Genomic DNA, 14,119 nt, shown 5'->3' with positions numbered 1-14,119 from the left:
ACAACAAGTCGTGCCTTATACTTCTTCATAGAATTGTCATGATTAAACTTGGTTCTATAAATCCACTTTACTCCAATGGTTTTTTTATAATTAGGTTTGACCACCAACTCCCACATCTGATTTTATTTTTTTCAATCATGTTGAGCTCCACTTTCATAACATTTATCAACCTCTAGTTAGTCGAAGCCTCTTCATATCCAACAAGTTTCATGATAACAACATTACATACCTTTAATAGATGTAAGAAAGTAATATTGTTCCTCTAACATGTTCATCATCCACATCTTCATTCTCCACCTGAAGTTCAAGCTTATTGTTGCCTTCCTAGCTCAAACAATCAAAGTCCAAGACTTTTACATCCTTACTAACAATTACTTTGTTGTTGTGTGGGATATAGATTTTGTAGGCCTTTGAAATTAAGTTATAGTCCACAAAAATTTCAGGTTTTTCTTTCCTGTCCAATTTGTCTCTCTTAATATGAGGAATATAAAAGAAACACAAGCAACTAAATGTCTTTAATTAACTAGCTCAACTTTGTAATCATACCATGCTTCAAAATGAATTCTTTGTTGTAAAGCTTTTGTCGTAACCTATTGAATAAAAATATTGTCCTATTTATAGCTTCCGCCCAGAATTTTTTGGCAACACTTTGTTGTGAAGCAAGCACTTAGTCATCTCCATAATTTTTTATTTTTCCTTTTTGCAATGTCATTTTGTTGAGGTGAATAAAGGGTTATTAGTTGGTGTTTTACACATGCATCTTTCTTAGAGGTATATTTAGTTTTATTGTCAGATATGATTGAATTTCCACCCAAGTTTTAAACTTCCAAATAATGTCAACAACTTCATATTTAAGCTTCATAAATAAATCCAACACATTTTTGTTTTATCAATGAAAAAATATAGTACTTACTACCATTCAATGATAATGTGTCGCAGGACATCCAACATCTGTGTGTACCAATTGTAGTTTTTGTTTGGCCTTTCCAAGTCTTATTTTGTGGAAATGGGAGTCTTATTTGCTTTCTATATTGGCAGGCAATACATGTAGGGAGTTCTTCTTCTATATCGAGCATGTCTTTCACCATATTATTCTTCTTCATGAATATTAGAACAATATTATGAAAATGGTCCAATCTTTTATGCCAAAATATTGTACTGCTGAGCTCTTTGTGCAATGCAACTTATTCTTCGCTCATGAAGTCCAAGGCAAAGGTTTTGCCTTTTATTCAAACTTTAAATACTTTTATGCCTTTTGAATCTTTAATCATGCAGTTGTCTTCAACCAACACCTATAATCTTTTTCAAACAATTGAGGAACACTAAAAAAGGTTTTGGTTAATTTAAGGAACATATAAAACATCTAAAATCAATTTCAAACTAGTTTGACCTTCAATTACCACTATTCCTTTTCCTTTTATTGCAATATACTCCACTACCAATTCTACCTTAGAAAATGTAGGTTTTTCAACTTCTTTAAAGAGTTCTCAGTGATAACCATGGTTTGTGTAACCGTTATTTATTAGCCAACGTTTTATTATTTTGCTTCAAGTTATTTATAACTCTTTTATTTTATTATTAAAAAAAAAATTATTTAAATTTTCATTATTTTGTTTTAATTTACTTTTATTACTTTATTTTATAATTATTAATCCATTGTCATATAAACTAACTTTCTTTACTATTTTTTTTAGAGAATAATATTTAGTAACGAATATGTTCTTACAATTACATCCTTGTAAGATTTGATATGATTTAGCTATATTATATTAAGTTTAGTTAATTTTTTAAAATTTTAATCAATATTTTGTGTGACCAAAATGTTATTTTCAAATGGGATTGATGTTTTTTTTTTAAAAAAAAAAAACTATATTTAAAATAGCGGGTAGCAGATGACAACGTATTTTTATCCAAACAACATTTAAAAACGACAAGTAACGGATAAGTACTATTGACATTAATTTGTTAAGTATTTAAAAATATAAAAGCTAGAAAAAACTGCGAAATATGAATTGCGTAATTTCACTTTTATTCAACAATTCTGTAGGTCTTAGACAGCAGAAAAAATGTTAACAACTAACAAACTAGGGTCATAAATCCTATCAATCAGTTCCATCTTTTGTACTAAATGAAATATATAAAATGTAGTCTACTATATTAAGACCAAATACTAATAGTAATCTATTTTGACTACCGTTTTTAATCGATGATTGTTAGAAAAATTGAATACATATTCAGCCATCAATATTTGAATTAGGCGTGATTGGCTGTAATATGCGTAAATTATGGTCTAAAGAAAACATACACAATGTTGAAAAATCAATTCCTGAAATTGTCACCGAAGACTTTACATAACTAACCGCACATGCTATGATTCTTATGATCAAATAAATAAAGACAAAGCTTATCTGTTCGGCCGTATTGGTCAGGAAACGCCTGATTCACCATTATCCGATCGACTGAGAATTTAACAACGAATATTTACTTTTCGAAGATTTCAACGAGAAAACATAAAAGAAAAGGTCCAAAAAAGTAGAGTACACACTGGAGGTAAAGAGAAAAAGAATTGAAACAAATCCGTTTCAAATCAAAACACAAACACTGTCGATTAATCAATGATTGTCGCTTTACAAGAAATACTGTTTTGTTTTTCTAATAAAAGAGAAAAATAGGAGAAAAGAATATAATGATGAGCCCAAAATAAGGCAAGAAACCAATTAAGAGGAGAGACAAGATGGATACAAAGAATGAGCAAATAACAACAATGGGTCGAGGAACCAAAAATAAAAACTAATTCCCAGACGCATGTACAAAAATTTCAAACGGATATTGAACACAGATCGTCAAAAACTTGTCTGATGTTAGGCCTCTCATTTACAGGGAGAATACACCTGAGAGATATTCCAAGCAATTCATCCATCTCTTTGGAGGATTCTTCTCCACCTGCAATGTCTCTGTCGATACAGTCCATTACCCTTCCTTCTCGCTCACACAGCCTAACCCAATCTGTAAGATCAACAGCACCTGACTGCCCTGATATTATGTCACCTGCACTTTTTCTTGTCAACAATTCCATTAGGATCACACCAAGAGCATACACATCCGCCTTAAACGATGGAACCGGTTTGGATGCAGCAGCAAGTTCCGGAGCACGGTATCCAAGTGCTCCAAGGTTGAGTATCTGTTCTGCAATTCCAGCCGGTGTCATCAGCCGGTGCAGACCATAGTCCGTAAGACGAGCACTGAAATCAGGGCCTGCTAAAACTATATTTGTGGGCTTCAGATTTCCATGGGGAAGTCCTCGGTCATGAAGGTATAGAAGACATCGTGCAACATCAACAGCAACTTTTATTCTCTGGCTGAATGATAATGGGGAGTACCTTCGGGGTGTGCTCTCTGTGCAAACAGATACATTGATATTACATTCAGCTAACAAAAAGCTCATATCGTGTCAAAAAAATCCTGAGCAGAGAATTCGAGAGCTTTAAATATGATTTATGCTAACTGTCTGACAAGCTGTACCTCAAAGATACCATGACAAAAAAATACCCCCAACACTTAGACAGACACAGGCTGAAGGCTGAAACTCTGCAATAGACCAAGAAATAGCCAAGGAAAACTCTACAATACACCTAGATAGAGCCATGGAGCCTGTACAGCAGCAAGACTTACAAACCACTATCCGAGATGACCCTTTGTCTGCCAGCTATTGGGAGAAGGCAGGTGAAAATTGACAAATGACATAAGATTGAAGGCAGCATCATGCTGTTTAACATTTTTTTTTTATTTCAAATGAAAAAAGAAACAAGACGTTATAGCAGGTCCAATTTGAACAAGCTATATGATATCTACACCCAGAGCAGCATGAAGAGGCAATGAAAGTCAAGGCCACAAAATCCACACAATGATTCTTATACACAATTCAAGAAATATAATTGGATGCTTAGGTATAAGGATATTAAAGCTTCGTCTTAAGTGCTATTGAGTCTTGATGTTCTCTAACTAAAATTAAAGCTTCACCAAGACAATCAATGCCAATAAGTAATGCCAACCTTTATTGCACGGATACTGAGGTAATACTCCAATTTTGATTAAAAAAAAAAAACTAAAAGAACCTAAGGTACTAACTAAACCCAAGTTCTGTCCAGAAAGTACTTCTAATTTCTAAACGGAAAACGTCCAAAAATAATAAGTATAGCACAACGAAAGACCATAGGACATGACAAACGCAAGCAAAGAAAAATATCCATGAAAAAGGCACAAAATTGAAAATGTATGGGATGGAATTTAGATATGTTGACAGAAAAGCAAACTATTACCATAGAGATGAAGGGCCAAATTGTCCCCATGTATATAGTCAGCTAAAAGAAGCCTTTCTTGTTCCCTAGGCCCCCAATAGTATGCTAGCAATGGAACAATGTTTGGATGCCTCATAGAACCAATCCTTTTAACTTCTCTAGCAAATTCCTTTTTATGTTTCACCAATCCCACCCGTAACCATTTTACAGTCAACATATGACCACTGTCCAAAGTTGCTTTATATAAAGTGCCATGGCTACTTCTACCAAGAACTTCAGCTGGTGCTCGAGATAATTCCTCTGCAGTGAATGCCAGGGAAGAGTCCAGGAAAAACAATTCCCCAGCCAACCGATCCGGTGAGTAAACATCCAACATCACTGGCTTTTCACAAGCCTCTATGAAACGGGGTGAGGATGACAATGGGGAACCAGGAGAAGACTTCCTTCCAGATGAAGTGGGAGGGTTATCCATCAAATTAGGATTTACAGATGCTGAACTAGTAGCCACCATTCCCTGCATTAAGCCATGCTCAGAAATTTCAGTTACAAACTCTGACTGTCCACCAGAGAGTGACCTCGAATTGGAAGTCAGGAGGTGGTCATTAGAAAAGCTCAATGAGGTTGTTGGGGGTTGAACATTTGTATTGAACTTGAAGAGGGAAGACCTCGAAAGTCCTCCTAACTTGACGTCTCTTCTGGTATTTTGACCAGTGAACTCACTTCTTCCATGAAATTCTTTTAGTTGTGTTCGATGATAAGCCAATAAAACAAAAGCAATCATAATAGCAGCACCTACAGAGGCAAGAATAATTGCTATCCTGATATTACCCTTTGAACTATGACGTCTACCTTTATCTGGAATGTTATCAGGCACCGAAGAAGTCTCAGGAGAATCATTTGGTAACACCAACTTTGCATTTCCAGGGCGAAAGGATGAAGGAGAGAACTGCCGCAAATTTTCTGGAACTCGACCAGATAGATCATTATTGGACACGTTAAATACAGTTAAGCTGGATGAAAGCTTATCAGGAATATTTCCAGAAAATTTGTTGTTAGACAAATCAAGGTGCTCCAAATAAAGAAGTTTGTTCAATTCACTAGGCAGTGGTCCGGAAAACTCATTCCTAGCCACATTCAGCAGTTTGAGGACACTCATCCTATCTATTTCAGAAGGCAAGGCGCCTTCTAAGGAGTTGTTAGATACATCAAGATATTCCATTAGTTGATAAGGAGGCATAAGGAGTAACTCACTGGCTCCTGAACCTTGAAGCAGAAGTTGCCCTGTAAGTTGATTTCCAGAAAGATTCAGTCTTGTCACTGATGGTGAAGTAACTAAACCTCGTGGAATGGATCCCTTGAGCTCATTTAAACTTAAATCAACTGTAGACAATTTTGAATAGGTTCCTAAAGTAGGGGGCAAGGATCCTGACAGCTTGTTTGAACTCAAATTAATAACCTCCAGTGGGGCTTCCCAGTTCTGTATGACAGAAATGTCACCAGATAACATATTTCTGCTAATGTCAATGACAGTACATCTTCTCAAAGAAGTTGGCAAGGATCCTGACAAACTATTGGATGAAAGATTCAAAATATTTAAACTTGTAGAGTTGATTGCATCTATTGAGCCTGTACACAAAAAGAAACGCAAATAAATTAACGGAGTACTGAATTTACCGTCTTATTTCTCTCAAATTCTTCATAAACCATGATAAATTATCATTTATTTAATTAGTTAAAAGATACTCAAGCAAAATTTCCCGACAACTGTGGAACCAAATTGGTATACACTTGAAACAAGTAAATTCAATTGCAAAATGAAAAAACAGTAGCCTTAAAAGATATATAGTCAGTAGAATAAAGGCACTTGCAAAAGCCAAGAGTAAACACTATAAATTCATAGAGAGAGAAAATATAGCACGCGAATTCTAAAACCATAAGTCATCACTGCACTAGCAAATGTGATAAAAAAGCCAAACACCAGGTATGCAGAGAAGTCAAACTAACTGTTCCTTACTGGAGATAAGGAAGACCATCCATAAAGAACGTTTCATAAAAAGAAACGTAATTGAGTTAAGCACCATTTCTCCTTTTATATAGTATTCTCTCTCTCTCTCTGCCCCCATCTCCTACCGGACCTCCCTTCTCTCGCCCTACTAACAAACACATACTGATTCTAGCTGCATGCATCATGGTTTCCACTCAAGCACATGCAAAACATCATGAACTTTCACTAAAAAAACTGTCCCCTTCCACTCACAGCCAGTCGCCTCTTCGGCAAAAGAAATTCTAAGATAAAAATAAAGGTCTCCGGTTCTCGGGCATCTAACATTACAACACTGCATGCGCATGCACACAAACAACCAATCAAATGCACACCCGCGCAAGTTTCACCTTACCAGTTTCCCATGTAGGTTCAAGCAGTAAGAGGGCGGAATATAACAAAAGATAATAATAATAAAATTTCAAGAATCTAATTCCCATAACCAGAGCTTTAAATGGTGGCAATTCTGCCTCCACAAAAACTTGAAAGAGATTTTGTTACCGGTAAACCCGTTGACGCTAAGATCCAATTCTTCCAGTGGCACTGAAGTTTGCAACAACTCCTCGGGCACGGAGCCAAACAGTTGGTTCCGTGGAAGCCTAAGAACGCGAAGTGCGGGTAATGAGCCAAAAGAAGGAAGCTCCCCAGTGATGGAATTATTACTCAAGTCCAAAACTTGCAAGTTGCGAAACAGGCCAATGGTGGAGTTCTTAAAGAAGTGACCGTTCAAGTTGTTGTTACTGAGGTTAAGAAAATGTACTGTGTTGGCCAATCCAGAAATATTCTCCACAGTGAGGGAAAGTCCGCCAAAGAACTGGTTAAGACTCAAATCCACGCGCTCCACATTCCGGAGCGTAGAGAGGATGTCCCCAATTTCCGCCCAGAGAGCGTTGGCATGCAAATCGAGAACTCGGAGCTGCTGAAGGTTGGAGAGGCCACTGGGGAAGCCGCCCTTGAACTGGTTGTTGGACAAATTGAGGTAATTAAGACCCCAAAGGTCGTTGATCCGCGCGGGGATGGGGCCGTAGAACTTGTTCAGCGAAAGATCCAAATGCTGGAGGGAGGAGAGCGACCCCAGGGAAGGAGGCAACCTTCCGGTGAAATCGTTGCCGGAGAGTGAGAGGTTTCTGAGCATCTTGAGGTCGAGGAGAGTGTGAAACTTGAGCTCACCGCCGAGGCGAAGGTGGTCGAGGACGATTCCGGTAACGTTGCCGGACTCCTCGTCGCAAACAATGCCCTGCCAAGTAGAAGGACAGGCGGCGTTGGCCTCGGCCACCGCCGCCGGAGCCCACGATTCTAGAAGGTTCTGCGGATCATGAGTTATCCCCTTCTTGAATTCCATGAGAGATCGAAGCTCCGGGAGTGAGGCGGAGGAAGAAGCGGAAAAGACAGTGAAGAAGAGAAGAAGAAGAAGAAGAAGCGGGATGAAGAGGTTGGGTGGGGAATTCATCGGAGTCAATGTGGATGGAAGCAGAAAGAGAAAGAGAAAGAGAGACAGAGACACCTTAATTATTCATCTACAGAGAGAAAGAGAAAGAGAGAGAGAGAGAGAAAGAGAGAGAGGGTAGAGAGAGAAAGAGGAACCCTAGGGGTAAGAAGTTAACATCAACAACATTAACATTGGATGATAGATGGAGGAAGAAGAGCAGAGAGAAAGTGTAGTGTAGTAGCAGGAGTAGGGTTTGGTTTTTCTTTTAATTATTATTATTATTATTATTATAGATATTTGATATTTGATTTAAAAATTTAAAAAATAAAAGAAAGATAGAGAAATATGAGAATGGGAGGGGTCAGGTGGAGAGTGTTGGTTGGTGGGGGCGACCGAGTAACTACAGTCTGTAAAGGACAACCTCTTCGTCCTCTCTCTTCGGTTACCAACGGCAACTTTCTGTTCCGTTTCTCCGTCCATGTATGTCTGGTGTCACATGCAATTAACGGCGTCACCGTGTGTCTGGCCTTAATAATTTGTTGTGTTTGTTATGTAGGTTTGTGGGCGTGGGTTGTGCTTATGTTTTTCGTCTTTTTCCGAACAGAGTCAGTGGTTACACTTCACTACGAATCATCCTCAATAAAAACCCAACCGCCTAACCATCTTCTTCTTCCTTTCCCTTTTTATCCCTCTTCTCTTAATACTCTGTGGTCCTTCTTCCAAAGGTAAATCTCAAATTTAATTAATTAATTAATTAACTTCTCAATACAAAATTAATAACTGTTTAATGCTTCCCTTTTTTTAAGTTTCACACACTTTCTATACCAGCGCATTACTCATTCATTGCTGAATCAATGTCTTCGTTATTTATTAACAAATCAACATTTTTTATACTTATACTCTACAGGTAATGACAGCTTGTTGCCAAATATTTTATTTCTTTAGTCTTTCGCTAACTCCTACACAAACTATCCTTTACAATAATATTATAATAAATGTCAATCAATTAATACAAAATTGTTCAATTTAATTATGTCAACTTGATTCACCACACAGTGCACTGATTGGGTAATTGCCTAATTACATTTATATTAAATAATTAAAATTATTTATTCTGATGGTGGCTTTTATGAATAATGAATATACAGAAAAGGCCAAAAGCATAAGGGTTGAAACGGTAAAGAATGAAGTTAAATACAGAGAGGGACTTGACGACGGGAGAAGATGAAAAGAAACGGCGTTAAGTGACAGATAAGGAGTGGGAGGGTGCAAATAGAATAATGACACACCTATTCTATTATATTATATTCCTATCTTATCTTCCATTAACACATGTTATGGGGTTTGTATCTTCGACCATTGATTTCAATGATCAATCATCTCATTCTCCATCAACAGATCCTAAAAGTCATTGCTATATACTCTTTCCTATTCATTGCTACCACTTCCTTAATAAAGAAAATGACATTGGTGTATCTTTGGGTATCACTATTTAAGATTTATTATTTATTAAACCACGTTGATTAGTTGTCAACTTTTGTAGTTTTGAATTTGCATGTCACCCAAAAAAATAACAATAACAATATTTAGGATAAAAAACGTAAATAAAATTGAGAAAAATAAAATTCATTGTGAATGGAAAAAAAAAATGAATAAAGGAACTTTGCTTCCTTGAATAATTTCAATGAGCTTGAATTGAATTATTAAAGTTTAAAGTGTCTTACAGATTATCCGCACTAAAATATTATTCCATCTTTCCTTGAAACTACATCATGTCTTTTTTTCTAATAAAATCATTTGACTTTCGAATATCATGTGTCATGAACTTCCACGTTAATTACATTAAATCAAAATTAATTTATTTTTTAAACTTTCTTTTGATAAAAAATTACTTTATATCTTTATTAAAATTAATTAATTATGCATTAAAAAAATCATCATAAGAAAAAAATTTAAGGATAATAGTGTGGGGTGGATCATACGAATCAGTTTGTAAGTCAAAAAAACGTGACATAATTGAGTATTTTAGTTGGTCACCCCGCATAATCCATAGTCCTTGTTAATTTCAATTTCCAAAATTCAATAATGATACTACATGTTGTGTATGTTTCTTTTAAAGAACTTGTTTATTCATATTTTTTTTTCTATTTAATCTTGAGTAGTTCATTTATTCGCATCCAATTCATCCAAAAGTAGCTCTCTCCTTCATTTTCTTTTTCATGTTTTTTTTTCTGTTCAGAGTCATGTCATTTCTATTTTGTATTTAAAATTTAAAAATTTAAAAATTATATATATTAGTTATTTTAAGAAATTCACTTATAAAAATTATTATTTTTACTAATTTAATTAAATAAAAATAAATTTATTAAAATCCTACACCCTAATATTTTACAAAAAAAAATACAAATCAAATTAATTGATTAATTTTTATAAGATGATTTTAAATTTAGTTTTTCACAAATTTACAATAAAAATACTCATAAACTTTGGAGAAAGAAATATCTATATTTATATAAAAAGAAGATTTCTTTTCTAAAGAATTACCTACAAAATAATAATAAAAAGTTATTTATAATAAAACTAGCGCACACCCAAGCGCTGTTGCGCATGTGTGTACACAATTTTTAAATATACGTAATATTATATTAGTAAAGGTGATGATAATGTAATGTTATTAAGTTAATATATAAAATATATAAAATAAAATTATATTTATTAAAAATAAAGTGAAATATATAAGAAGAAATGAGAGAATGACAGTTGATAAATAGAGAAAAAGAGAAAGCAGATATAGACGATTTTATAAAAAAAGTTTGTAAAAATTTTGATCAATTTTGAAAAATTTAATAAATAATTATATTTTAAAGGATAAAATTGGTATTTTGAAATGTAGACACAAAAGAAGAGAATCTCTTTATATATTGTTATAGATTATAAAAATTATTTGTATTTAATCTTACATTATATTACTAACAATAACAATAATTATTTGTTATTATTATAAAAAAAACTAAACACACATTACATTATAAGTACTTTTACTAGTTAAACATTAAAAGAATATATTTATTAAACTAATTTGTGTACTATTTATTTATAAATTCATTTGAAACCTTTAATAAAATTAATTAATTAGTTTTATCCAATGTCACGGGCAAGGACCAATATTTAGAAAAGACTAACTGAAAAAATACCCTAAAAAGGTATTATTATAAAAAATTTATTTACATTTTTATTATTATTCTAACAGTACCAGTGTACACAATAAAGTTCTTCTTTTATCGAAACACTCAATGGTTAATTAAATATTATTCATATTATATTAAATAGTTATATCGTTTAAAAATTTTAAATAAGTTTTCACAAAAGATATTAAAATAAATTTCAATCTTAGTTATCTTTTTCCCTTCAATTTAGGCGGTTTTTCTTCTCCTTTCAAATTAAAACTTACTATTTTTGTATTCTGATTTAAAAATAATATACGTTTAGTTCTTAAAGATTCTTTTTTTTCAAAACTTATTTTAATTCTATAATAAAAATAATAAGTTGACTATTTAAATTAGAAAACGGAAAATGAAAAAATAAAATAAAATAAAACCAGCTCAATCATAAAGATAATAATATATGTTGATGAAAAAGACAAAAATGTATTTATGTAAAAGTTTAATTTTTTTAATATTTTGTATAAATATTTTGTAATCGATAATTTTTATAAACACTTTCCTAGTATCAACTTTATGTTTGCATACTAACACTTCAGCAAGTGTGGGTTAATTTACAAAAGGGTTAAATTTTTTTTTGTATTATTGATCTATTTCATTTTTAAAAAAATTACGGATGGGGTTAAGTTATTTTTCGTGTACGTAACTTCATTATATTGAAGTCGTCAATGTTAAATATGTTACATACAATTTCAGTATTTTTAAAATTGAATTGTCCAATGACATTTACGACTTCAATATGAAGTTACCAATGGCGTTGACAACTTTAATTATAGTTGAGTATTTCATCCCATCCGTAATTTTTTTAAAAGCGAATCTAAATCGGTAATATGAAAAATGTTCTTACCCAAATCTTGAGGTGGATGTTTTGATAGGTGGAAGGTCCTGATTGCTTCAAGTGTTTCACGTGATGATGCCACTGAGAGGGAATCCACTTGCAGAAAACTCTCCAATGCTCAAGTTAGTAAGAGTTGTGAATTATGACATGCAAGGGATGTTATGTGTTTAAAAGATCAATGCCTTGTGTCATAAAGTGGAGCCAATATAAATAGGGTCTACCTGTTGGTCCTGCAATTAAGTTGGACTGATCACAATAATTATTTACCTGTCATTAAGGCATATCTAAATTGTCGAGATATGGCCAATTAATGCACAATCCTAATTGATGAGGGGGAGACTTAATGGGTACTTAATTATGATTAATGGACCTATTTTCATGCCAAATTAAGTTGGGAATGCACATAAGCCCCTTAGCTCAAAAGTTTGATATGTAGGGGTGTGGTGTTGATCGTGATCACGACGGGTCTCATGGTTAGCCTGAAACTCTATAGGTGGATCGACTTTCTCAGACCGGGCCATCTAACAAACAATCTGGTTGTCTTAACAAGCTGGTTTTCTCAAGCTGAGCTTTTGGTGATTGCACCGAGCTAGCTTGGTTTGGGCTCGAGGCCAATCCTTCCCTGTGAGAGAACGTTAGGCTAGGCTCAAGGTTGATCCCTTTTGCCCAAACGATAACACTTATTGGCAAAGGGTTGCGTTGATTTATCAAGAGCTTTATCCCCCTTGAGCATGTGTGATGATGGTGAAAAGTCTTTTCTTTGCTTTCGCAAGGATGACGTGGCATGATCACGTTGGTGGATACGTGACTAAGGAACATTGGTAGTGGTTGGAGGAAAACGTTAAGTGAAGTGTTTTGACGTTTCAAATCGTCTAAATATTGAGTGTTTTGTCCTCTCATTCAATTTTATAAGTTTCTCTTCGCGCCTTTCTCTCGTCTTTCGACTTTTGCCTTCCTCTCTCCGCTTGCATCCTCCGCTCAGGGGCGGACCATTATGTTGACAGAGGGGAGCCATGTCTCCCCCACAATTTTTTATTTTATTATATTTTATATATATTTTTTAAAAATATATTTATATATTATTATTTTATTTATATTAATTTAGTTTAAAAAAAATTTAAAACTTAAAAATTATATTTTCTTTCTCTATTATAATTTCTTCTACTTTTATATTTGATTTCTCTCTCTTTCGTGTCTTTATCTCTTTCTCTTCTCTTATTTCTATCTCAATTTTCACCATCATTTTTTTATATTTTCAAAATCAAATTGTACCACGACAAAATTGAGGAGTTAAGAAACATTTTAGACCAAACAATTTCTTCTTTTGAGTAAGTTCTTTTTTTACCATTTTTTTTTGAACCAGTATGTTTTTCTCTTGTTTGTGACTTTTTTACACTCTAGGCATATCTATATTTGTCAAAGATCATAAAATCATGTTCTAATTGTTGATCAAACTCTTCTTTGTGTAAATAGAACTATTTTAGGTTTTGAAGTTGTATAAGGGAAAAGCAAGATTAGGAATCTACTATAAGGTAAGGGAAATTAATAATTTAGAAGCTATTAGTTTTCTTAAAATATCGAGTCTTAATTTTAAGATTTAATTTGGGGTATTCATAATTTTATCTTTTTCTAAATAGGTGAGAGGTGACAAATTTATATTAGAAAAATTATGGGTAAAGAGAAAAAAAATTCTTTTTTCAAGAGGAGGGCTTGTAATGAAGATGAAGAAAATGTGTCTACGTCATCAGTGATAGAACTTGAACAAAAAATTCTACATCTACAACCGAAAAATCTATAGCTAAAGATCTTTTTTTTTGCAATGAAAATAATCAAGAACAGGTTGGAAAATAAGATGGAGACTAGATTTTTAGCAATCACTATGATAATCTATATTGAAAGGATATTGCACCAAGCTTTAGTTCTGATTCAATTATTGAAAATAATTTATATATAACAAATATAATTTGGCCCCCCTAAAATTTTTTCTCAAGGTTTCGCCACTGCCTCTGTTCCCTCGCTTTTGCATCTTCATTCTTCTCTGCTTGTATATTGATTTGATCTTATATGTTTTGCAGGATCATGACATCTAAAATCTTTAATGTCAAGGTCTAGAGACAGACCAGGCTAGGATGAACCAGGGTCATGTGAGCTCGGGACAAGTCAGGCACGCTTTTGCTAAACATGCTTATTCTCCTCCTATGGTGAAACTCCTTATTGCCAAGAAGACAAAGGAAGAGATTTAATCGGATCCGAGCTCTATTGTCAAGGTTGTTGGAGAGGCCGTTAAGGTGG

The 14,119-nt window shown here is 33.8% G+C and overlaps 1 protein-coding gene across 1 annotated transcript; it reads right to left on the bottom strand.

Annotated features, from left to right (window-relative positions):
* Positions 1-2,580: 2,580 nt before the first annotated feature.
* On the bottom strand, positions 2,581-8,007 carry LOC114162752 (Leucine-rich receptor-like protein kinase family protein). Its single transcript, XM_028046719.2, has 3 exons — positions 6,841-8,007; positions 4,320-5,924; positions 2,581-3,396 (listed from the first exon to the last, which is right to left on the bottom strand). The coding sequence occupies exons 1-3, from the start codon at positions 7,787-7,789 to the stop codon at positions 2,819-2,821; spliced, it is 3,132 nt and encodes a 1,043-aa protein (XP_027902520.1). The 5' UTR covers positions 7,790-8,007; the 3' UTR covers positions 2,581-2,818.
* Between the last annotated feature and the right edge of the window lie 6,112 nt (positions 8,008-14,119).

This window comes from Vigna unguiculata, chromosome 9, assembly GCF_037176805.1.
Source record: "Vigna unguiculata cultivar grain cowpea cultivar isolate G323 ecotype 2 chromosome 9, ASM3717680v1, whole genome shotgun sequence".
Taxonomy (NCBI): Eukaryota; Viridiplantae; Streptophyta; class Magnoliopsida; order Fabales; family Fabaceae; genus Vigna; species Vigna unguiculata.
The sequence above is the reverse complement of the archived record's forward strand: the minus strand, read 5'-3'. Positions and strand labels throughout refer to the sequence as shown.